General features: G+C 37.9%; 1 protein-coding gene across 1 annotated transcript; it reads left to right on the forward strand.

Annotated features, from left to right (window-relative positions):
• Window positions 1-261: 261 nt before the first annotated feature.
• Window positions 262-26,946, forward strand: LOC577650 (deleted in malignant brain tumors 1 protein-like). Its single transcript, XM_030983656.1, has 9 exons — window positions 262-298; window positions 735-1,058; window positions 14,975-15,289; window positions 16,634-16,942; window positions 19,571-19,894; window positions 21,180-21,500; window positions 23,780-23,854; window positions 24,437-24,518; window positions 25,701-26,946. The coding sequence occupies exons 1-9, from the start codon at window positions 262-264 to the stop codon at window positions 25,906-25,908; spliced, it is 1,995 nt and encodes a 664-aa protein (XP_030839516.1). The 3' UTR covers window positions 25,909-26,946.
• The last annotated feature ends 701 nt before the right edge of the window (window positions 26,947-27,647 follow it).

Raw genomic sequence — 27,647 nt, forward strand, 5'->3', positions numbered from 1 at the left:
AAGTATTTGTAAATAATGTTCTGAATCACCATGAATTTGATAATTATGAAAGAAATTTCAATCATCTTCATTTTGAAACCAATTTTAATGGAATTGGGATCAATAAACATCTGAATTTTGAGTAAGAAACATTATTTAGTATTTTTTCTTTCAAAAAACACCTTATTTCAAAAGCTACGAAGATCTATGAACATTGCTTGACATGGAAAATACTATTGTTAAGATTATTTAAATGGTACCGATAATAGGCCTATGCCCATTATGCAGGGAAGCTCGTTCCTGCGTTGGTTATGGTTACGTTAGAGGCTATATTTAGAAACACGCCTACGACTGGTTGAATAATGCGTAGCTGATGCACACCTATGTTGTCGCTAGTGTCGCTAGGCATGCTGGGAAGGGTATGCCGGTAACAACTTAAGCGAATTACAGGACAAGTCATGCAAAATGCAATGACTTTTTAATGAATATCATTCTTCTTAATTCCGAATGTATACTGCCTTTGACGTATAAGCTTGATAATGCTTAAGTGACTATACGAGCTGGACAGTTAGCTTAATGGATACTATCCAGTCAAACAGCCAAAACGATACCAAACCAACACCAAACCAACCGATTCTGGGCCTTTTGAGGCATTGTAATTTCTTGTTCGGTCCCCGTTTATTTGACTGGGGTATTTAAAGAGGTATCATTTGATGCACATTCTAATGTCAATAAATATTGCTTAATATTAACAGAACCTCTGAGGACCCGTGTGCGTGGTGGAAGAAGTGGATCATTGGAAGGAACAGTTGAGGTTTACTACCAAGGAGCATACGGTACAGTGTGCGGCGATGACTGGGATTTAGATGACGCCCACGTCGTTTGTCATACATTGGGATATCCACGTGCTTCTGCTTATTACACCAACGCAACCTTTCGCGAAGGCACAGGGGAAATTATCCTGGATAATGTGCAATGCACGGGATCTGAGTCAAACATCGCCTTCTGTCAACACAACGGTTACCTATCTCACAACTGTGAGCATCGTCAAGATGCAGGAGTCACGTGTGAAGGCATTGGTAATTATACTTTTTCTTTAAGTTCTAGGGGGGGGGGGTAGTAATTACTCTGAATGAAATAAATCATTTTATATACCGCACATGAACATTTAAGGCCTATGATTGGTCAAAACTGCAGGATAGAAATTCACCATTAAAGGCTCGGCAGTAATAGTATAGATATATTGACTTCTATGAAAATAAACAAATATACCATGCACTAAGAGACTCTAGTTAAAATTATGGATCAAGGTGGCAGGAATAGCACTATTTTCTGAGGGGCGTAGTCCCGAAGAAACTGGTGGTATTTCTGTCGCCGAGGAATCCATTATTTCACAAGTGGCTTGAAATAGTGCATGATATATTTGTTTTATATTTTTCAAACCAACCTTCAAAAAATGATAATGATAATAATAATGTTTACTGTCACTGAAGTAGTGAAGAGTGAAGTGAGAGCAGCGCAGACGCGCGACCGCGACCGATAGCACATTGATCTTGATCGATCGTATATATATGACGTCATCCATGGTACAGTGCTATCGTATAGTGCACTATACCATGGATGACGTCACGGTTAAATCATAGCAATGTTATGTTTGGTCACGTGATACCATGTTGACCAATAACTTAACAGGATTTCATTGATCAAAAATATAATAACAGTTGCTTCTATAGGCTCAAGGAACATATCAGGATATAACATCCCCAAGAGCCTATCGAAACAACTATGCCTCGAATATTAAAGCAGTCAATATATCTTTAATATACCGTAAAAGAGCCAAAGAGTACAGTTTGCGACTAGCTTATATACCAATCATGGGGTTCTCACATTTACACAATTATCATCAAACAGTGCTCCAGTAGAACAGGGAAAACAGAACTGTGCTCGTATTTTTTTGCGGCATAGTTAAAAACACGACTTCACCTTCATCCAATCAGATGACAGGATTAGGAAAGATTCTTAAAGTAAGGTATATAATATAGTAAAATATAAGGTATATAATATTGACTGCTATGAGAGACATAGTTGTTTCTGTAGGCTCAAGGGGACGTTACATCTTGCTATGATCCTGAGTCGTCTTTAATTTAATACTGGGCAAAGCTCTACATGCGCGTATTAAGCAAGACTATCAGCCTTTTCACACACAGCTAAAATTCTATAAACATGATTAGTATAAACGTGTTTCGAACGTGTTTAAACTAATCACGAGCCTTTCACACACAGAAATTTCGTTGCGATCGTTAATAGTTTCGTGATTAACTACTGCTCGTAAAATGCGCAGTAGTGCCATTGCGCATTGAAGGTCATGTCATATCAATCAAAGCGCACGCTCCATCCAGTTTAAAAACGTTTAAACACGTATTTCCTTTCACACACAAAATGTCAAGCTCTCTAGATACGAACTTCGTATCTGCAGCCTGCTTTTAGGGGCGTATGGATCGCGACTTCGTATCTATCCCAACATCGTATAAACGATGTTCACACTGGGAAATTTTGTCTATAAACATGTTTAAAACTGTTGAGTGATTCTAATTATCTCTAGATGAATTTTAGCTGTGTGTGAAAAGGCTGAAGGACGCAATGGTTCCTCGTGAAGTTAGTAATGGGTATGCGCACAGTGCCACAGATTCACATGCAAGTACATTTTGGTAGGCATATGCTGTTAACATAATATTTAGCATTGACATGCGGGATGTGGTATATAAGACTGCTTACTGCGACTCGAGTCACGTATATATCTCGTGCGCAGGCCCCATACTGAAGCAGGGAAGCAAAATTTATTTCTCCCTTTATATTTTTTCCCTGCATGCTCCCGGCCGCGCAACTGCCAACTATCTAGTGGCCGCGCCAAGCTGGACTGCACTGTACTACACCACTGGCGTATTAGTCCGGCAGCCATCTCGGTATACCTTGTTTTAGGGTCTATAGTTTTTTTTTCTTCGGATTATAGTTCCTTAGACCATCAATTTGAAGAATTCGATTGCTGACACTCTGTCAGCATTGAGCAATTTGAGATATGTGACGTCATACAAAATCCCCTTTTTAACCAAAATTAATGATATAAAAAGTTTTAACAGCATTTTACTACATTAAATGGCAGTCAAATATTTTGATTTTTTTTATAGAATCATCACTAAATAAAAATTGCGATGCTCTATGATCACAAATGATATGCAAATTTGCATAATTCGGAATGGCGCCCTCTATAGACACATTAACTTGCATAGTTCAAAATGATGGCCAAATACCAATTTCTAACATGAGATTATCATATGTCATGAGTCAGATGCACTGGATACAGTGAGTAAAAATTGTGCTGCACATTTATTTTTATTTTGTAATTTGATACTCGAAGAAAACACGGTTGAATTTTATGCTCTCTGTCCCATAGATATGAGGTGGCATATGGTGATAAATGCCCATTTTCAGTGACAGCGTTAAGAAACTAGATTTGTATTCAAAGGTACTAGATTATTTTAAATTAACCTAAAAATTTCGAACTACCAATACGATACAGGACTATACCCGTTTATAAGTTTGCTTCAAAATCTTGAAATTTGTTTAAAAGCCCTCTAAAGTGTTGGGAACACTAACATATTCTATGCGGAAGAGGGTGTCATCTAACACTTAATTCTGCAATGTGAGGTCGTGACTGTAATGCGTGCTTCCACACGCATGTTTGCAAATGAGCTCTCTTAACTTTTTCTACAAACGCTTTAGTAGTTTGAGGTAGTGAGGCAAGGTTTGGGGGTATTTGGAGCTCCTAGTCTTCGGACCCTTGATAGCCACACGTTGATACGAGCCTCTGACATTCAGTTGGTTGTTGACTGTCCATAACATGAAGCAAAGCATTGAGTAGGTTGAGGGATGACATATGACCATGCTGCATCAACATTGCCAACTGAGTCCTAAGGGAGTCGAATCTTCTGCATCCCGTCAACGCATGTCCTGCCAACATCGATGAAATGATATCTCCTAACTTGTCTACATTGGCAGGAGCATCAATAACAGTTCGATTTGTGAAGGGCGTCTCCATGGTCATTGGCGTTTTATAAGTCCGTCATGTAGATAATGATGCAAAAGTAGTACGTAGACGTCTGTGTAATCCACTAGGACCCTAACATACTTCTTCTCATTAGCATCAATTCAAATCGCTTGCTGCACATTGATGTTGCCTGCTTCATCATAACTATGTTGTGGACAGACCTTTCCTTGGCATGACATCACTGCCTGGAATCACTTCAACAGGAACCTCATCTTGACGGTAAAGGCCTGCTTGTGCTTTTGCCTATTTCTGAGCACCCAATCATCCTGCAGACTCGCGCATATAATTATGATGTCGATCAACTGTAGTTTGTTGTCATGAAAGGATAGTGAAGTTAGCAACACTAGAGACACGTTTCAACAACTTCTCTCCCTAGCTTTATTGATCTTTCCAAAGCTTTTGACTGCGTACAACATAAACGCCTATTATGAGCTAGATGGGCTTTCCAGCACATATAATTCAACTGATCCAGTCGCTCTACCAATACCATGAAGCAACAGTAAGAACAGAGAATGGCTACACCGAAAGGTTCACTATTGGTCAAGTTGTCCGTCAAGACTGCATCCTATCACCATAACTTTTCAACATCTATGCTGAATTCATCATGAGAAAGGCATTTTATGGTCAAGTTTCTGTTGGTGGACGAACGATCACCAACCTAAGATACGCCGACAATACAACACTCTCTGGCGTATTGATGGGGAAGGTTTGGGGGGGGGGGGGGACAGTTGAACCCCCAAACAAAATTCAAACTGTTTTTTCTATATATTCGATACCAGTGATTTACAAATGTTGCTAAATTAAATGATTTTCCTGGGTTTTTTCTCACTTTTTAGTAAATTATTATTTGTTAAGCGTATGTTGGAAAATGACAACTCCTAAATTCACAGTCAAGCAAAAGATATGCTTATTTAAAAGCCTACATGTCAGGTTCCGCAGAACAGCGGGGCTCAGGGGACTCGAGCCCCCTCACTTTTTGTATAAAGTATGTTAAAGAGAACTAGAAAGAAAGAAAGAAAGTGACCCGAGGTGAAATGAGGTATCAAAATATGTTCATCTTACAGTTAATAAATGCCTGAAACCCTTGAGCTTCCGGGGGCTGTGCCCCTTGAACACCACGCCAATTTGCGCTCCTCTCTTCCTGGTCGTAAATACTTCACCCCCCCCCACCTCGCTTTAAAAAAAGTTCCGCGGGGCCTGCATGTAACATGTATGAGTGGTGGTGATGAAGAGATTGTTTTTCTGCCCCTCTAAGTGTTTTTGCTCAGTATGCCACTGACAACACTTATAACAAGAACATCAGAAGAACTACTAGAACTCCTTAAAAAAGAGTGAAGGATGCAAGCGAATAATTTGGACCCTACCTCAATGTGAAAAAGACCAAGATCATGATTGGTGGAAATTAACTACATGCAACAGAGCATGGTGGTTGATGGAGAAGAAGTTGATCAAGTGGACAAGTTTATATAATGTTCTTGGATCAATGATTGTCAAGGAGGGTGGAAGCTCGGCAATATCTGCCTTTGAAATGTGGTGTTGGATGAAGCTACTTGGGATATCATGAAGAGATTACAACACCAATGGACACAACTAATGTCCATCATCGGAGATCAACCGCCACTTGCTACCAGGATTGACAAGTACAAGCTACAATAGTTTGGTCACGTTAGCAGAAGATCAGGAGACAACCTTGATAAATTATCATTCAAGGTACCTTTGAAGGAACACGTAACAAAGGAAGACTCAAGCTCCGATGGACTGACGACCTTAGGGAAATCACTAGCCACCCTCTGAATACTAAAGACACTCTACCGGATTGCAGGAGACAGATGCCGATCAAAAGGTCTCATCAAACGGGTCATAAGGGTGAACCATGATCTATATGACAACGACGACGACGATGAACAGTAAGAGTTTCTTGGAGGGCAGCAGTAACGCAGGACTCAGTTGGAAGACTCTCGACCCGTTATGATCTCTAGATACTCTCGGATCTGTCAAACACCAAGCAAACATCATCAGATTTTCATCCACAGCAGAGCACAACCATCAATGACTGTCTTTGACATGAGAGTACTCGTTTCCAGAATCATCAAAAAGTGCTGTTGGGACTGGTGAAAGCTCTTATGACAAAAGGTCCTTGACATTGACCTCTCTTGAACTTGTCTGCAGTCCTATTACTCTGGAGTAGATCAACTTTTCATAGACTTTCGTACCCCAACATTGACTTCTTCATGGCTGCCACGGTTTGAACTTTCTTGGAAATTGTGTCATAGAATCCACCAGGTAATTTCTTTTGAAAATCATGCATCTGTCTAGTATAGATGTCAACTGTTTTATCCACATTCACTGACGTTGAAGCAATGCTGGTCTAAATAAAGCCTATCAATTGAATAATAATGTGTGCCGTAAAACCACTTCTCACCGATTTGATGAAAAATGAATTCTTTCATAGCCATTTTTTTTCTTGACATATGTAGGGTAGGTGTAGGGAATTGGAGACCACCAAGCTTGAACGCATCACTGTCTGTCAGTGTTGGCTCCAATATTGATATAGCGACATATGTGGCCTTCAACAACACTACTGCATATATCCAATTCATTTCGAAGACTACAATGCGTTCTTTCTCTGAGAAAATTGGCAAAATTGACCAAGATAAGCAATTTTGATCGTAAATTTTGCTCTGATATAAAAACACAATTTTCACTGAATGTTGTGGTGTATGCAGATATTTAGGGGTGGCTCTTGAAAATTAGTTTTAAAAGGAAATTTATGAAATGTGCCAACCATCACAGAAAGCTTATGGCCATTGTGTGTTGTGAATGGGTGTTGCAATTCACATTATGAATGGTGTCTGATCAGAAATGTGTGTAGGTAATGGGGGACTCCAGGTCCAAGATGGGGGCCTACTTCTCCCCAGTTGTCCATTTCATGTTGAAAGGCACTATCATGAAACATATTTAGTTGTACGTGTCACCATTCTAATTTGAATGCATTTAATTTTAAGAAGTTGTTTCAATGCTGTGAGTTTGATCAATGTAAAAGTCATATTGCCAGAACATTATTCTGAAAGCATTTTAACATAATTGAAAGCACCTTTATTACTGTAAACAAAAAACTACAGAAATATTTTGGGCCACATTGTTTTAAAATCGTTTCAAAATTACAGTAAGTTCATTGGCTGCATGTATCTCTTTCAAAAAGTGTTTGAACTAACTATAACAATCCCATTTTCATTCAAATTGTATTTAAAATGTCTTGATTTGTAACTGTCCCTTATTAAAAAGCAAGCAAAGGAAGATGGCTTTCATATTTAGAGTTCAGAAATAAACAATATGAGTGAGAGGGGTTGGAGAGACAAAAAGTTGGACGAAGTCTGTACTGTATTCATCATTATCATATTTGTCTCTCTAATCCCCCCTCCCCTGGGCTCTTTTTTTTGGGTGTCTTTCTGTTCTGTTTGTTTATGTATTTTCGCCTAAGTATAATGTCTGACGTATATTAACACCTTCAATATAGCATAATAAACATTTGTTGTCATATCAGTTTGATGCAACAGAGATTTATATTTAAAAGTTTACTTCTGATAATTATTATTGTACTGTTATATTCTTCTCTCCGTTCATTTTAGCTTCTTCTGAATGTTTACGTTATAGTTCTTAATCTCTTGATGAAATATAAACACTAGAAGCTAGTATTTAGTGGATGCAAACAAAACATTGCAACTGATGGGTTCGAAAATCAATAACATGAATAGACTTCCTGCTTTTTCACTGCAGATCATAACAAAGCGAATAAAAATGGGCAGACCGTAGTTCAGATAATCCGGCTTTTGTTTTCTTTCATTGGAATAATCCCCCAGTTCCATCTTCACACACAAACAGGCCGGTGAATGGGTTTTTGTTGTTGTTGTTTAGCAAGTCAGTTTATGACCATTATTGCCGAATACTATGAACAATTTGTTTTGAATTCAAATTCAAGTATTTATACTTACATTATATGCTTGTATAAATAAACATGAATAATCTACACAAATATATATATATTTATAAGATATATTATTAAAATGATTTTCTTTGGTCACGCTTTGCTTGAACTAGATTATGATTGTACTATGTCCATCGTACAGACATAATGAATTGAATTTGTACTTTCTTTATATTATATTGTTTTCTATAATACAAGCTTGAATAGAAACACATAATAAATACTTGAATTTCTATAATATTATTCATTACTTGACTGAATGGCAAAGTGATCGCGATCAATATCAAGTCATACATATCATGTGCATTATATAGTTCATAACGCTTTCTTTCATACAAGTACTCCAACAAAGCTCCAAAAGCTTATTGACAGATGTAATATACATCGGACATTATACCAAAGCACAAAAGGGTTATCTATAGAAGAAGGTGGACAACATTATAAGAGAAAGAATAACGATTTCTCTTTTTTTTATACAAACATTAACAGCATAAATACCCTTACAAAAACAGAATAAATCTTGAAGAGAGAGAGACAAGAAAAATGTGAAAAGGACCCAACAAATAAAAATAAATAAATAAGAAGATTCTAGAGCGGAAGATGATGGGGGAAACGTAATAGTTTGGTAGTATTGGCAAATTTTGACAATAATAGTTTGTAAGTAAATTAACAAAGTATATACAAACAAAAACGACACAAAATATTTGAAAGATTTTAGAACTACCGGTATATAGAATGATTATACGAAAAGAGTTATGTCTGAGGCCTATTTACATCTATGTTACGTAAGAGAAACAATGAACTTGGGCAAAGGTAGAGTTCGTTGTCATGGTGTAAACTCGAACAAAGGAAGGGCGGATTATAAGGTACTAGGGTGCTTGCCGTCATGAGATTTCTTCAGGGCGAGCGCGGATTACGCTGCTCCCAATATATTACCAGCAGTATCAGAATTTCATATGGAGGAAAAATGGACATGCTTATGAAAAAAAAAACGATTATAATGAATAATATGAAAGTACAACAAACAGGAGCAATTGGTAGTGTTAGTTTATATGTTGCACGATTGGAGAAATAAAGTATCTTGAATCTTGATGCAAGAGTATTGATTTATCCTAATAAGATTTTTTTTTGTGATGTGAGCAAAATTAACGCTAATTTCTAAACGAATGTCAATCAATGATTTGTTACCTTCCTTCCATTACCCCCACCTAACAACAAACAAAGAAAAGCCGGAGACACATTCGTATACTTGGGGGAGGGAGGAAGACAAAAAATGTATAATGAGTTCAGTTTTCACATTTTAATGAGATTTATTGAATGGAAGAGTAAAATCAACCCAAATTTGTAAACGATTATAAACGAATTTTTATAATTCATTGCTTTCCTTTCATTATTCATCACCCTCCCCATCTAAATAATGATAATAATAGTATGATGATGATGATTATAATGATAATAATAAGCCGGAGAAACACTAGCGTACGGGGGGGGGGCACGGTGCAGAATGCGGATATAGAGGCAGACTGCACCCATAATGGGTGGCCAGTGAAGAAACAAAAGAGAGAGTGGGGAGAAAAGAGAGAGAAAGAGATGAGAGAGAGGAAAAGAGATGAACAGGAGCAAGAGAAAATGTTTTCTTTGGAGAGGGCTTTATACCAAGTTCAAAGAAAAAAAAAATATTTAAAACCTTCCGTAAAATGTGTTTTGCCTCTATGAGTTAAATGACAATGGAATAGCATAGTCTCCAAACAAGAATTCATGAATCAACACATTGGCTTTATGGCCAGCACGTAATTGTTTTTAACGGCGAGATAGAAAAAAAAAACACCAGTCTTTATTTCCATTAATTGCTGGAGAATTAAATTTGAATGGGGCGCCCATAACCCGTGTGTCTAGATTGACACCTCCAAGTTACCTCCCCGAAAAAAATCTCCTTTTTAAAAATTAATTCGGTTATATATATATACACAGATAAAACGTAATTGTTTAAAATGCTAACAGTTCATTACAATACAACAGCTTGTTGAATTTTTTAAACAGGCCTTATTACTTGTAAACAACCCTTTTAAACGGTGCTTTTATTGTGCATAATGATCCATTCCAAACATACAGAGTACAGTGTTAATAAGACACGAACTCAAGCTAAGCTAAATAACTTAGTTTAGCCGCAGAGGGAGCTAAACAAGTATGACGAATCTTTCAATGGGTTGAAAATTTTCTGGCTTGAAAAGGACGTCACGGTGTTCGGACACACACAATGCGTCTTCTCGTGGGCAAATCGTGCATCCGGGATTAACTCAATACGGCTTTCATGCATGCGCTCTCAGGTTAAAAACACGCAGCTTCTCGCACATGAGAATTAATCCAAGGCGCCTACTACATGTAGGTAATGAGAGACCTTTGGTGATGACGTCATTAATCATTGTTATCTTATTAATCAGTTACATCATGACTACAATTTCGTTACCAAATAAAGAGAAAAAATACTAAAGAGAATACAAAAATATCTGTATGTGTAACATTGTTCATGTTTATGTAAATTATGCAAATGTGCTTAAGGGTCTTCCATTCCCCACACCTACCCTATCTAAATTTGTACCAAACACGATGAAAGATTAATGCAGCACAACTGCAATTGTTGCCCCAAAAAAGCATTTAATATGATTTCAACGTGACATAGATTTAAGAAATTGGCATTTGGCTGGCACACATATTGTATTCAAATTAATATGTTTATAGAGGGCGCTATTTCAAAATATGCAAATAAGCTGGTCATCTATGGCCATGCAACATCACGAAACATTTTTTTAGTGATGGTCCTAGAGAGATACAGACATTTGGCTGCCAAAAATTGTAGAAAAAATCCTTATTATATATTTATTATTCATTTTTAAAGGAAAATCATGTACTTTGGCGGCCATTTTGTATGACGTCATATATCTTAAATTGCTCAAGGCTGACAGAGTGTCAGCAATCGGATTCTTGAAATAGAAGGTCTAGGCAATCAAAATCCATTGAAAAAAAACTATAGACCCTAAAACAAGGTTAGGCCAATAATCTGGATTTTGCTGCCGGACTATAGGGCCTATTCCAAAATCTTCCCAACCCGGTAGACGCAAGTGGAAGATCATCTCGTTCAAACACAACAATAATGGTTCTAATTGTCATCTTTACGTCATGAGTTTCACGTAGCTAGTCCAAAAACCTTGTGAGGGGGTATGCTATTAAAATTTTTCCTTTTTTCCTTCTGCGGCGATAAAGCGCAACCACAAAGTACAACGATACTTACATGCCGACAAACATGCAGAGCGACCAGGGAGACAGCAGTAGCCTCCGCCCGGCAGCGTAATTTGTTTCCCACTTGTGCTTCGGACCCCAGTATGAACGAAGGGTACGATGCGAAGCTCCTCACACACGAACAGCGCCTTGGCTATGTCAGCATGCATGGTGTGCGTGCATAGCCATGACACAGCTAGACTTGGTAATAGTTTCATTTGGGCTCTATACCCTTACAAAAATGTACCATGGTAACCATGGTACTTTTGTCCAAATTACCATCCACCATGATAACCATGGTGGATGGTAATTTGGACAAAAGTACCATGGTACATTTTTGTAAGGGTAGCATGTCTACCTTTAGCAAATTTATTATAGATCTACTGTTTTACACCTCTAATAATAATATCAGCTCATGAAATTGCTGTGAATAGTTATTACTTTGCACTAATTAAAATTTATTTTGGCAATTAATGATAGGCCTTATCGTCATCAAAGCCGCTATATAGGGACTCATTTCTAAAGATTTTACGGTTGAGAAATTCATTATAGATCTGCACCTCTAGAAGGCTCTAATAATATCAGCTTAAGAAATTGCCGTGATGTTCATAGCTCTCAGGTAAGAATCCCTGCAATAAAAGAAGTAACAAAATAAAGCTGATATTATTAGAGCATTTTAGAAGTGTATATAGTCTAGATGTATAATAAATGCTCAACCGTAAACTCTTAAGAAGTGAGTCCCTATATAATGCCTTCGATGACGATAAGGCCTACCTTTGATTGCTAGAGTTACTTTACCTTCGTGCTAATTGATAGTTTTTCACAGCAATTACATTAGCTCATATCACTAGAGGTGTAGATCTATAATAAATTTGGTAAAGATATGTACGAGCCTATGCACGCCCACAGTGCGCTGTGTGTGTGAACCTAAAGCTTCGCATCACCGTTTCGAATTTCGCATCCGTCAAATCTTTAGCACGCGTATAGCTTGTTATTAACAAGATGAGCTCTGATTGGCTGTATGAAAATGAGTTTATACTGGGGTCCGGAGCTCAAGTGGGAAAAAAATTACGCCGCCCGGCAGGCCAGGACGGGCGCTTGTTTGCCAGCTATATACACTTTCGCCAGTTTTAGTTAGCTGCTGTGCTGGTATGCTATATGGTCTTCGAGACGGCACTGCTAGCTAGAGCTAGCTAAAGCGCGCGGACGCCAAAGGCAAAGAGTAGCTAGCTGCACTGGTACGCTGAGAGATGGCGCTATATAGTAACAACAATTTTCACGATCGAGCAATTTGAATTTTGAATTGGACCGTTGGCGAGCACTTGCGAACTGGCATTCTTAGACATTTATTTTGAGCTAGATTATCATATTTTGACATTATATGATGACTTTGTCTTTATATAAACTCTTATATGCATATTTCTAGTATTTCAAACCATGAAATACCTAGGTTTAGTAAGGGGAAAATTTCGCTCCCACTTCTCAACCTTCTCTTTAAAAGCAGAAAGGGTCAAACATAAGTTTCCAATGATATTTAGAGCAATGTCAGACTTGACACTCAAGGCGCTCCCGAGTATTACCCTGGCTTAAGCACGGCTGCCATCAGGGGCGGATCTAGCCAGCGACAAGGGGGGGGGGGGGGGCAAATCTTGAGAACAAATTTAGCGCCGACTCAGCCGGCTGGTAAATAAGTGGGGGAGGGGGGGGGGGGAGGTGTAACAAAACTTTTTTTTGGGGGGGGGGGGTGTGGAAAGGAGAACCACTTATTCTGTTGGGGGGGGGCGAGAATATAACTTTTGTTTTTTTTGGGGGGGGGGTCAAGGGGGGGGCGATTTTTTATTTTAAGAAAAGGTTAAATTTACGTTATTATCCTATTTTTTACTGTTTTTTTAGTTTAGGCGAGGTAGGGAGGGGGGAGGGCCTCTCAAATCTGCACGTGGAACCGCGCCTGGCTGCTATTACGGCGCTCTTGCTCTAGCAAATGTATAAATAGATACATCCTTTTGGAACTATGTTCAGTGCTATGGAATTAGGTTAATTTTAGGTAATTGGAACAGTTACAACAATGAAACCCTCTCTCTTTATTAATGCATAATAAATAGCTCAAAAACTCGCAAACTCGGATAATGATGTACGTTTAAAGGTAAAGACCAGTTATGGTCATGCGATTGCATTGTGAAATCGATCAGAAAAGGTTGATCATCTAGCATCTAGCATCTGCAAGGTTCTGGAATCATCAAAATGATAAGAAATTTGGCCCATTCTTCGTAAAGTTACAAGCACTATACACAGAAAGATGTATATGGGACTACCCTATATCTCTCACAGTCCATGAGAGAAACAAATTTACCAAATATATGAATTAGTAGGCGGTTTCCCGGCGAATTTGTTATCCTCACGTATTAGTCAAAACATATTCTTTCACATGATTGGTAATGAGAGCTTCCATTTCATTTTTTGAAATTGGGGCGTTTCCAATACTGGTCTTTACCTTTAAAACAATCATGGATTTGTGAACACGTGTTAAAAACGCATAGGCTAAGACAATGGAGGTATGCGCGTAATCAAATAAAATCTTTGGATAAGGGGACAGTTGAGTTCTTACTTCAGACCGTTAATGCCTTCAAAGTGCATGGTTATTGCTCTATTCTCTTTTATGGCATTTATATGCTCATTTAGGAACTAACATTGGTTTGAAGGTAATTTAAGACCCCAAAATGTGTGAAATTTACCATTCAGCTCTACTTTCCCCAAAATACGGTGACAGTTAATTCATAAATCAATAATAACAATACACGGGCCGGCTGGATGTGCGTATTACAGCCAACACGAAAAAGCCAAGAAAAAGCAAACATGGGCATTGGCTAAAATAAAACGTATTCGCCGCTGTCTATTTTTTTCAACGGCTGGTTCAAAATTATCGAAATAGTTATATTTATCGATCAAACAAAAAGATTATTCTGTCATTTAAATTGTTTGCTCTTTCAAATTTGACCCTCATTTTTTTCGTTATCTCACAAAAAATAAAAGCAAAATTGTGTAGCGCCCTCTATACCAAAAACTCAACTATCCGTTTGATGGCAAAATACTGTTTTCGTATTACTTTGTTCACTGTGCAAATTAATACAAAAATCAAGGATTTACTGGCGAACCTTGTCAGTGGTACTAGGTTTCATACAATTGATAATAAAAATGTTATATGGCTATTTTTGTCTTCGTGGTAAAAAAGGTGTATAAGCACGCTCTTTGGTATTATTGCACTCGTCGTGCCACTCGTGACATGTTTTTAGTTCGACGTGCGATATAGCCTCTTGGCTTACCAATCGAGGTCATATTTCAATATTGAATTAACAATACCTTAACGATGGATACAGAAAAAATGTGGGAGCCAAATGTTTTAAATGATACTATGCTTTTTTTTTTAAAGAAAGTACAAAACTGTGCGACGTGAAATAGTTTTTTTTCGGTAGGCCCACAGATAATAAGACCTTTATTAAATTCAAAGGTATGAATTAACTCTGCTTTGTATGGTTACCTATATATTGTTTTAAAATGCTCCCCTATTCCCCCCCCCCCCCCCTCTCTCCTTTTATTTCCTAATTGCTTTTCTTTTTCTTTCACCTTCAAAGTTAACGCCTATTTGAGAGACGGGAGCAGCAGCAGAGAAGGTCGGGTCGAGGTCTACTATCAAGGATCATATGGTAATACCGTCTGCGACGATGGCTTTGGTATGACTGATGCGAATGTAGTTTGTAGAATGCTAGGTTATACCTTCGCAGAGTCCTTTTCATGCTGTGCGGCATTCGGCGAAGGAACTGGGGACATTCTTCTGAATAATCTCCAATGTACGGGAGACGAAGTGACGATTGGACATTGTATGCAGAATCCATTTGGAATGCACACATGTGGACACAGTGAAGACGTAGGAGTAACGTGCATTAAACGTAAGAATAACAATGATAATAATATTACAAGAACTTAAAGGAATTAATTCCTGCCAGATACCCACTTGCTTCACATGGGTCGAGTGCGGCAAATCAATGAAGATTAAAGTCTTACAAAGGACATTAGTTTCATGACAGCAACTCGCCGACACTCCCTTCAAGTATCAACTGTCAGGAGGACGGTGTAAAACCAAAGCTAACTCTGTTCTCGCCTTATTTCCAATTTAGATAATAGGGCCTATATTCCTACAAGTAAACTGATTCTAGTCGAATTCATGGACTTCACGTGTTAAACCCCACCGAATAAATAGATCACATTAGATTGTTTTTTAGTTTCAGTTTTCAGTTTTATTTTTCATTTCCAACAGAACAGTAATTTTGATAGGAAATAAGATACACAGTACAACATTCAATAATATAATACATACACTTTACATGGTTTAAAGTTGTGAAATAGAAAGTATACATAAATATCCAGTATATTGGATTTTTTAAAGTTTTTTTTAAAAGTAAACCTGTGGAAATGGAGGGATCTACTGAAAAGCAGAGCTTGTAAAATGTGGAACCTCAAAATAATGACAAACATAGATTTTGTAACATGTAAATATATTGACTTGAACAATATATATATATACATATATTCAATTGTTCGGGGACGCCATACCATGGTAATTGTGATTTTGATTGTTTTTATTTTTTTTTAAAATAAATTGAATTGAATTTATTTTCTTCTGCAGAACATTCAAATCAAATTACATTTCAACGAAACAACATGTACAAACTTAAATAATTTTGTTGAACGTGTACACAACATAATAGTATTAGAAATGTTGACATTGAAGCAAAATGTAACTGGTAAAACACTATCAGTCTATTAGTCAGTTATATATACACTGTTGGTCATAATGGTGGAATATTTATTTTTACCCCAGTTTAGGGAAGGATTTTTAAAAATTATTTGTTTCTAATAGATCTAGATAATGGCAAACATTCTCAGATTTTATTTAATATTAATTTGCGAGTGTTTGTTTTGCGTGACTGCTAAATCATATGTGTGCTACTATGCTAATCAGCTAGGGAACCTACGTCCTTACATTTACTGATTCAACGAATATGAAGTGCCTATACGTGATTAGAACTTGAACCAAAATATAATTTTCTTGATTGTCCGATTACATTGAAACTTTCACATTTATGTTTGTCTAATTTCTCTGCTTTCTTTTGAAGTACTAGTCTGCCAAGGTTTTTGTTCTCTCTTTTTAATTTGGAGTATTTCTAAACCGATTTCTTTTTAATCTGGCATACATTCAGACCACAAATACAACATTACTTCATTTGTATTAGTTCCCGTGCGTCTTGTTGACGGAGCTTCAGCCAATGAAGGGCGAGTCGAGGTGAACTACCAAGGATCATGGGGTACAATCTGTAATGACTCTTGGGATATCAAAGACGCTACCGTCGTTTGTCGAATGCTAGGTTACCCTGGAGTCTCTTCTGCTTTGGTGGGCTTCGGAGAAGCCACTGGTGATATCATCCTCGACAACGTTGAATGTGACGGGTCAGAAACGCACATCGCACAATGCACACATGGCGCCTATCAGATCCATAACTGCGAGCATTCTGAAGACGTTGGTGTTATATGTAGCGGAGAAGGTAAAGTTGCAATTTCCGAAAATGTAATACTATCACTCCAAAAAAAAAAAAAAAAAAAAGTAAAAGACGTGCAGTATATTCCCTGTATTAACGGCGGCCTATCCTGAAACAAATATTCAATTCAATTCAATTCAATTCAATTCTGGTTTTATTGTAAATAAAAACATACTGAATAAAAAGTCCGGAGACTCATACAATTCAGTTTACAAATTATAAATACATACAAGAATAAAGAAATCAATACTTTTAGCAATCTTTTTTATATTAATTACTGATTCTAATGAACTAAACAACTAATTTCAAACAATCTTGAAATAATACATGTTCTAATTATGCAGTTGTAACATTTAAATAGTAAAATATGTTGTTACCCTTTTCTAAATGTCATATGCAATTAAGTAATACACTTTCAAATTAATAAATAGTCTTTTTTAACCTAGTTGACATTTCTTTTAGAAATATATTTTTATATACCGGTAGATGATTTTCGGAGAGATATGATAATACAAAATATACAATATATGTTTACTTACAGAGTATAGTCCTATCATTATACAGGTACTATGAAATATTAATTAATCCGATTAAATGGCATGACAAGAAATTCGCAAAGAACAGAGCGTCGTTCAGACAGTCTGACAACACTCAGCGACTGCAGAAGTTGAGCATAAGATATGGTGTCGGGAAATGTACCAGTGATGATACCCAATGCTCTCCTCTGCAGTCGCTCAATGCTGTTTACTTGGACAACAGTTAAACTAGATGACCAAACAGGTACACCAAATTCAAGACACGGACGAATGTACATCATGTATATCAATACCAAGTCCCGAGTGTTGACACCGTTCCTTTTAAGTTTGCTCAGTACATATAGTTTTCGTGATGCGTTTTTGACGATGGTTTTGATGTGTAGATCCCATTTAAGATTATCTTGGATTGTTATACCAAGTAATTTCATATAAGATACCACTTCAAGCTGATTACCATTGATCTCCAAATGGGGGGCAGGCGGTGCATTACGTAAGAATGAGATCAGCATGGTTTTGCACTTCGTTGGATTGGGCCTCATGTCGTTTATTTCACACCAATCAACAAGAGAATCAACGTGTGTTTGTAACTGCGGAGGGTCCGACTAGTTGACAACCTCTAGAAGGCTTAGATCATCGACATATTTCCAGCGGTTTTCTGTAGACAACGCGGCACCATTAACCATTATCAGGAAAATAATGGGTCCTAATTTAGTTCCCTGCGGAACACCACAAGAGAGGTGGAGAGATTTGATGTAACCCCACGATAACGAACAGTTTGCGTTCTTTGCGTCAGGAAACTACAGATAGTCGGGAGAATGGAGCGGTCAACTCCTATGTCAATCATTTTTCTGATTGCTGTGACATGGTTGATATGATCGAAAGCTTTACTGAAATCGATCATGCATGATTATTTATGAATCATGTTATTGGACTTCAAAGCACAATATTTATCATTTTCTTCCCAGAAGGTTTTATTTCACTTGTTATTATTGGTTCTAGGACACCTACCCCCTTGACATCCCATCCCCGGATAACCACCCCAGTCAGCTACCCATAAGACAAGTACTCCCCTAGGGCAAACACCTTCTAGGACGACTACCCCTCGGACAACTATCCCTCGGACAACTACCCCCGGATAACCACCCCAATCAGCTACCCCATAAGACAAGTACCCCCTAGGGCAAACACCTTCTTGGACGACTAAACCTCGGAACAACTACCCCCGGACCGTTTACCCCGGACAACCATCCTCTAGGACAACTACCACTGGTAGGACTATATAAAGGGGTAGTTGTCTGGGGTGTAGTTGTCCTGGGGGTAGTTGTCCTGGGGGGTAGTCGTTATAGAGGGTGCTTGCCCTAGGGATAGTTGTCCTAGGGGTAGTTGACTGGGGTGGTAATCCGGGGGTGGATGTCTAGGGGTAGGTGTCCGGATACGATTATTATTACTTGATATCATCATCCAAATATTATGGCTCACTTTTTGTTCTCTCAGTGGCCCTTCTCGTACATAGCCAGCCGCAAATGGGGATTATTTGACGAAAAATCAATGCTTTTATAAAGCCCAGATAATTTCGCAAACATTAAAAAATTAGTTAACAGTTAACAGTTAGGTACTTGTAGAAAACCAAGATAAAACACTTGTCAAAAGAAGGCATCTGCACCTATTATACAATAAACTCCCAGTTTGTAATATCTCGTTGGTTTGAAACAGATTTTATGTAGTGCAGCTATAGGCTATTATAACAAAAATGCCAGAAATACAGAAAAAGGTGTTCTGGCCCATATGCAGAGACTACACAGTTCATGCATACAACTCGAATGAAAGAAGAAACTTGTGCTGACCTATACGTCGCCGACTGACTGCGTGGAAGACCTTGCTATATATTCTACAGACCCGATACATGTTAATAGGGCGGGCGATCTGCCATTTTGAAGAAAAGACCTATTGGCCAAATTATTGGTTCAAGCCATATTTGTATCATGGATTGGTTTTATTTTATTTTTTCTATTTTTAATAATAATAATATCGTTTAACAATTTTTAATGAATCTCATTCAGTTATACATTGAAATTCATTTTGTAATTTGTACTTGTAGCTGAACTCAAGGTTCGCCTCGTAGGCGGTCCGGATGAGAGCCAAGGTCGTGTTGAGTTGTTCTACTTCGGATCATGGGGTACTGTCTGCCATCACACCTGGACCTCATTGGACTCGGAAGTGGTTTGCAGAATGTTAGGATTCGTCGGGGCTATCGCATATTCATTCTCCTCATTATACGGACGTGGGACAGGGGAAGTGATACTACGTCAGCCGAGATGCTCTGGAAAAGAATCGAGTCTTCTTGAGTGTGATCCAAGTTTTAATCTGGGCAACACTGGGTGTGGACATACATCCGATCTCGGAGTTTCATGCTTAAAAATGGGTAAGAATTCAACCATATTGAAAAGTCAAGAATTTCGCGAGGATGTGTCATGGTATGTCACATGACACCCTACTTGTTATTAGTGGCGTATGTAAAAGGGGACAAGGGATCACGTGCCACCCTTACATGTAGAATGGCTAACAAAGGGTAAAGATGCTCGAGAGCGGAGCGGTGGACAGTCGTGTAGGGAAAGGCAGCAAAATACAAAAGACAGAAACAAAGAAGAAGAAAAGCATGAAAGGACCCATTCCCCTACACTACAACAACGGCCCATTCCCATGGCGTTTAATCTACTGGTGACCGGTGTCCACACCATCCCTTGACCTCTTAATGGTAGGATCGACGCGTCAATCCAACTATTAATATTATGCCAATAAAGTTTAACGATCTTCAATATATGGAAGTCGAGTTTTAAGCATGTGCTTCGGTGCAGCGCAATTCCCAGTCAATTTGAACACTCCGTCACTACGAACTTTTGTGACTCACAAAGGTTTCAAGTGATGGATCCTAGTCTCACTCCTGAGGGCTCGTTCGACCAAACACAGTCAGACACAACTTTGGAAAACGGAGTACGGGCAAATATTTGGAAAACAGCTTATAACTATCAGTAAAAATCAATGCGTGTAGGCATTGTGTTAAAAATACATTGGACAAATCTTTCAAAGTCAACCTACGGTCAACATAGATTTTAGGGGGAAATAATACTGTGGGTCAGTTATCTTCAAAATCTATGAAGAATGGGTCATGTAAAGAAACGTTCCTCATTGCAAACAGCAGGTTGACTCAAGATGATCCCCCCCCCCCCCCATTTCTACCACGCACTGAACGATGAGGGCACTATATTCACTGTGCGATATCCGCTGTTTTGTGATCATTTGCAGGCAGTACTCGGTTTTCCCAACTTTAACAAAAAATGTTTTAGCCCTCCATAGGCTATTTTATCGAGTCAAACAAAATATTCTACAATGCAATGAAATGAAGTCTTTCTTTAACTGAAACGAAATCGAATACTTTAAAATTTCTCTCCTTGTTGTTCACACAGTGACTGTTACTTATTAAAAAATAAACGTTTTACATACCACCTTTAGAATAAATATATCTCTCGTCTTCATAATATTGAATAATCTTCAAAGAACTAAATTTTGGAACTTTGTTTATTAAGCTTTTGTACGAATAGTTGCCACGTCCTTTTAAGGCACTAGCAGTGCCTTAAAAGGACGTCACATTGCGTTCACGTTCTCGTCGTGCAAATCTAGAAGTCCCTACTGTTGTCATTTGATTTCAGATGATTTCCGGGTGCGTTTGGTCGGCGGAAGATCTGACAAAGAAGGCCGTGTTGAGATTCTATACCTTGGTACTTGGGGGACAGTGTGTGATGACAACTGGGACCTAAATGATGCCAACGTGGTTTGCAGAATGCTCGGCTACGAACGGGCGGATAACTTCTCCTGTTGCGCTGCCTTTGGACTAGGATCTGGACCTATTGTTCTGGATGAAGTGGAATGCGAGGGTACAGAACCAAACATAGGCCATTGTCGAAGGAGTGATTACGAAACCCATGACTGTGATCACTCGGAGGATGTTGGTGTCTCATGCATCGAACATGGTAATTGTTCACTTTCGAACCTGCGTCCTCGGCTGGATCAATTTTAACTTCCACTGTTAGCTGGATTACAGGCGCACGCCATAACGCGTAGTTGCGATCACCTAGGCAATAGTCTGATTTTCCGATCCTTTAACCGAATGGTCGTACGTTTTGTGCTGCACAAAGATTCAATCAGTTTAATTTTGGCCATTACAAATAGTGGGTTATTAATGTAGATGCTCATGTACCCTTTCAATTCATTTCATGCATGTTACACTGTCGCTCATATAGTTGAGCGACAGAGTATTACCAAAGAAAAAAAGATGTCAGTCAGTCAATCAATAGTGTCTGACAGTGAAGTCTAGAAGGTAAACAATTCTCCTTGCATACTAGGACACTGCTAATGCTTAAATTTCACAGATAGGACATACATGACATATTCATAATTCCTGCAAAGTGCTACAGAATTTGATGTTGGCTGCAAAAGGGACATAGTATGTTAAAAAAACATAAGTATGTTAAAAAAACATAAGTATGTTAAAAAAACATAAGTATGTTAAAAAAAACATATTCGGATCTTTGGCAAGAGTTCTGAAAGGAGATTCTCAATGTTTCCAAATAGCATGTTGTTCAAAACGTTATGACCTTTCTTTCAGTCCTTATAAGGACTACTTACAATATGCTTCCGTAAACTTGTGCATTTTTCTACCTGTTTCGCAATGCGAACCTACAAAACTCGTGCATTGCAAGTAAGGTAAAATATAAGTAAATTTAGTATAAAGGTTTTGATTCCCTTTAATTCAGGGCCCAAGCGTACTCTAGCGACACTATAAAGGCGCCACCGAACTACTTCGTCTTTTGGTTTGGTTATCTCATCCCCACTCCATTGACTCTACATCCACATTAAACTGGGGAAATAATTTTGCAAACGTTTTTCACGCGTTTTAAATGCAATGTTAGATGCAAAACTCGCAAAAAAGGCCGTAAAAAAGCCACCACAATATACATATTTTTACCTTCAATTCAATTCAAGTTCGGTTCACTTGTGCTTCGCGTACTGAAGGCTCATTGGATATGTTGTTGTACTGGAAACTATTGCACGCTTTTTTTAATGAAAACAAAGTAGGATAGTCAAGTCACATTTGCTCTACGGTTGGGACACGGCGGCCGAGGCTCCCGAAATCGAAAGATACATGCGACGGCCGCAGATGATCTGCTATGGCCACAGGGTCACCCTAGGGAGTATTCCTATTTTCTTCACAACCGTAGGGGTCGCTGTGGGATTATAGTGCGGAGTTATACATTTTTGTTATTCCCAGGTTCCAGTTTTTTTCATTTCCAGGTTCATATCCAGTTTCGCAATAAGACCATTAGACCTTGCGTCTGCCTTGGTATTTGTCAAAAACCTACTGCCGCCGCAGGGACGCCCTAAGACGACCGTGCGTCATCACTTCAAAGGCCGTACGGCAGCCTGTTCTTCATATTATATTCCCTGCAATAATGACTGATTCAAGCCGCTGAAGATGGCGTTATCAACGAAATCATATATACGGTCAACACTCACCAGCCCGCGTCTTATTTTTTCGTGTCACAGCGAGCCCAGATTCCAGTATGAGCTAATTTTCATACATAACAAGCTACGAAAGCTTGCAATGAGGTCACACAAAAATAGACTTTGATTATTTTCTGTTTATTTACTATTTATGAAGGGAAAACAAAAACTGTGATTCGAACCTTCAAGACAACTCCAAGGTTCTATTAATAATACGCTGTCCTGATGAAAAGTTGATTTGTATAATTACTATTACCCTATTAACAACCCTACCGGATTTCATGTGCGCATGCGCTGGTTTCCTTCGCGAGTGCGCATGCGCAGGTTTCCTTCGCGAACTAAATCTGGTCTCGCTAGGGTACGAAAAAATAAGAGGCCACCAGCCCAGCCTAAGCACTTAGCATTTTTTTCGCCGCGCGTCCTAATGTAATGATCACGCCATCTTCGGGTGGCAGCAAGTAGCAAGTTGGTGTGGTGGAGATCAAAATTAAATAGGCCATACTGTAGACTACCCCAACACATGTGACTGCAACCGTTTGTGAATAATGTGACCGTGGGAATGCTGCGGCGGTCCTAAAATTGCTATTGGCCGTATATATTTTAGACCCCACAGCCGCGGCGGCAAATGAAACACATGTAACCGCGTTTCACCAATCCTTTGATAATGATTTAGGAGTGAGTTGTATAGTGATTAATTAGTGATATAAATGTGATATGCCTAATTTATATTCATTCATTAAATTAACAGAAGTGGAACAGGAATCCTCTACAACCATGGCACCGAATGGCAGTGAAATGGGTCTATCCCAGCCTGTCACATTTGGTGAGTTAAGTTGCAAGTTACTATTAGCCTTCAAAATGTTTACCTTATAGATTTGATCATTTTCTATTTCATTCTTCTAGGCTTAAGTGTTTTATCTTTCCATTGTCTCTTAGACAGGAGAGTCATAATGTATAAATCAGTAACACGATCGTAAATACTCCCGATAGATCACCCCAGGCAATCTTCAATAGCCTTGTGCGTTACCTAGTGATGAGTGTGGTGCTTGACAATCACGTATAGCGTAATCAGAACATAATTTGTATTGAATATATTACGAGGTCGATATTAGTTTCATATTATATTATATATTATATAGGTATTGAAATTCTCCTCGAGGTGATTTAATAAACTTTTCTCCCATCTTGTCCGGTATATTATTGTTGCCGGTCAGTGACAGAAGCAGTGAATGCTCACATTGATACGGTCTATCATAATTGGGATTTCGTACGGTTTCCAAACGGTCCTAATCTTAGTCACGAACCTTCCTTTTATACGGTACACATTACACATTGATATGCTATTTGATTTTATGTTTGCGGCTGCATGTCTTTTTTAAAGATTCCAATATTATTTCTTACCCAGGTTTAATTGGATTCCTCTCCGTTGCAGTTATTGGTATCCTTTTGGGTTGTATCGTCATGACATTAATGGTGCGGAAGTACAGGTATGCCTCACAGCAAAGCACGTTACATTGATATTGCATTTAGCTTCTTTTTTTGGACTGAAAGAGAAGGTTGAGTTCTGGAAATTGGAAACAACAATTTGTGAGATTTGGCCGTTCTTTTGATGTCAGTTTGGAAGTCTTTGCCCGTATTCAATATACTTCAAAGATTTATTAGTAAAAAACTCCATTGATCTAGATCCAACATCAACTCTAGACTACCAATACTTTTCTATCAAACGACTTCGGAAAGCCCCACATGGCTATATTATGCTGCGGTTAAAGTCCATGAAGGTAGATCTTGAAACGGCCGGCCAGTTCTTGTTATTTACGCTACCGTTTACATCATCTCCTGCTAGCCTAAACTGAATCAAATTGCTAAATCTAACCTTTTTCAGACTCATAATAATGCACAAGATTTGTCTCATCGAATATTATGCCGATAACACATCATTCCCTGTTTACACATTTGCATTCCAAGGACCATGAGATAATTTCTTTGCGACATTATGTTCAAAATTTAGAAGTATAGTCCTGAAGGCTATATTCAGGCTATGCCTAGATTAGCTATCATAGCGCTATTTGCATTACATGCATGCAAACTGATAACCTGAGCTGCATTTTGTACGTTTTATTTTTATTCCATTTGATCGAAACCCGAAGCGACACTGCGTGGCACTCCCGAAATAGTCCCTATCCAAACAGCCTCAGAAGTATCCTTACATGTAGGGTAGAATTCTTACGTATCTGAGGTATCTCATTTGTACAAGAAAACGACAAGCTAGTTAAGCACTTTCTCTTAATTAGATAAAATCTGAAAATATCAACTACCTCCTAGGGGGAAATTACTTAGCCCCCAATGCTTTTATAGAATACGCATTTTTGCTAAGACTTTTCTCTAAGCAAAGACATAAGAGAAGCAAAGAATTGTCATGAATAAAAAGTTTTGGGGTCGGTCGAAAAGGGCAATACAACGTTTTTTTTAAGGCCTTATTTAAATTGCTGCCAGACAGTTTCTTCCACAATTTCAATGTCATTAACTTTATATTTTATCATATTAATATATAGGTAACTAGAGAAAATGCTAACTCTCTTTTACTTTCATCTTCTTGTCTCTGTTAATTGCCTTGAGGAAATAATTTATATTTTTACTGTCATGTTTAATTGGGTTCTCTACAACTACAGGAGATCAGCGAATCAGGCTAGTAGTCAGCAGCAAGGGACAGCGAAACAAAACTGTTACAACGGACCACAACATGGTGAGGAAGGTTGCTTGGAACTTAACGTTGTCCCTCCCAAGCTACCAGAGAGATCTTCACGAGATCAGGGTGAAACATACGAAACGCCACGACATGCTGACAATGGAGATGTTTATGAAGATATTAAGACCTAAGAAGAAGAAGAATACAAAATCTAGTAGTACTTCTCTAGCTCTCCCCTTTCCATTTCTCTACTCTTATCACTCTTCCTACCTCTCTAACCGTCTGCCTTTTATGTTTTACCTCCTTTTTCTCTCTCTTTTAGTTATCTTTCTCTGTTCTGAAAATATATATACATTTTGAAGAACAACGTAATTCTTTGACCATGTTAATCGTTCTTTATATTTTCCATTTGCTTTGTAATTCACTTTTATGTTTAATTATTTGAACCTGCAAGATTTAACTTCAGTTCAATGCATCATATCTCTGATTTGAAGCATTTCTTAATGTTCAATTTGAATATATTAAATCAATATTTACTATGTTTTTATTTACTTTGTATGAAATTCTGCATTTCTGCAATTTTCTTAAAGAATAATTTAATATGGAGCATACGTGTGATTATTACGCAAGATTATTTTAATTGAATCTAAATGATGGTGTGCTTTGTTTTTACTACCACGTTTGCTTATGCGTTCTCTAATATATAACAAAATTTATATCTAGATTTATGTATTAAAGGTTTTGCATAAAAGCTCAGTATAAACGCGTTTAATAGGACATATATTCAGGATTTTCTCTAGAAACGTCCTTTCGTTTAAGATTGTGAGAGATTATTTTAAAAAGGTAGTACTTCATACTTCGTTTCCCAGTTACTGTAGATACGTCTTGTCGTTAAAGATTGTGAACGATAAACAAAAATAAATATAGGTAGTATACTCTATGATGAAACTTGTAAATACAGCAGCTCTACATGTACAAATGCTTTTTGAAATGGTGAGAAAAGATGGAACTTTGGTTAGATGTACACAATCAATCACATAGCATAACCGTCATAGGTAAGGTATACTTTGTATTACTTCTATTTACCTCATACTGTAACCATTAGAAACATATTGATTTTTTGTTTAAAAGTAATCATAAAGATTTTTGATATGTATAATCATGATTCAATGTAATGTGATAATATTTCACTGGTATACATTACATTTAAAAGCTAATGCACTGAGTTTGACCGGTGCACACATATCTATCTATATATATATAGTTATATATTTATATATACAAAGTAGAAGGAAATGAGAGCATAACGGTTGCGTAGCTTAAATCAAAGTTCATCTTGCTGTTTACAGGTACTACGTCTCATTTGCAGGCCAACAATTAAAAGGTTAAATTCCAACGGCATTTGAAAGATAATACATATCTAGAACTTCCCTAAAAAAAAAGGGGGGGGGGGAGGGGGCTTGAAATGTTTTTAAGTGGGAAAATAACGACTATGAGCTATAGAGCCGGTAAGTAATAGCCTGATTTTCAGACCATTGTACCGAATGGTCGTACGTTTTATGCTGCGCAAATATCCAACCAGTTTAATTTTGGCCATTACAAGAGGTGGGTTATTGATGTAGACAAATGCTCCTTACAGCTCATTTTATGTATGTTATTACCAAAGAAGAAAAAAGCCAGTTAGTCACTAAATAGTGTCTGACAGTAAAGTCTGGCAAGTAAACGGGTTTCCTTGCATACTTTGAATATTAGGACACTGCTAACGTTTAAATTTCACAGATAGGGCATACATGACATATTTATAATTCCTGCAAAAGTCTACAGAATTTGATGTTGGCTGCAAACGGGACATAGTATCTTTAAACTCCTGTCATGCAGTTGATAACTTATTGAAACCCGTTGCAAATTTGACGGGTCCCCTCCCCCTGTT

This window comes from Strongylocentrotus purpuratus, unplaced genomic scaffold (assembly GCF_000002235.5).
Source record: "Strongylocentrotus purpuratus isolate Spur 01 unplaced genomic scaffold, Spur_5.0 spur5_scaffold_13, whole genome shotgun sequence".
NCBI lineage: Eukaryota > Metazoa > Echinodermata > Echinoidea > Camarodonta > Strongylocentrotidae > Strongylocentrotus > Strongylocentrotus purpuratus.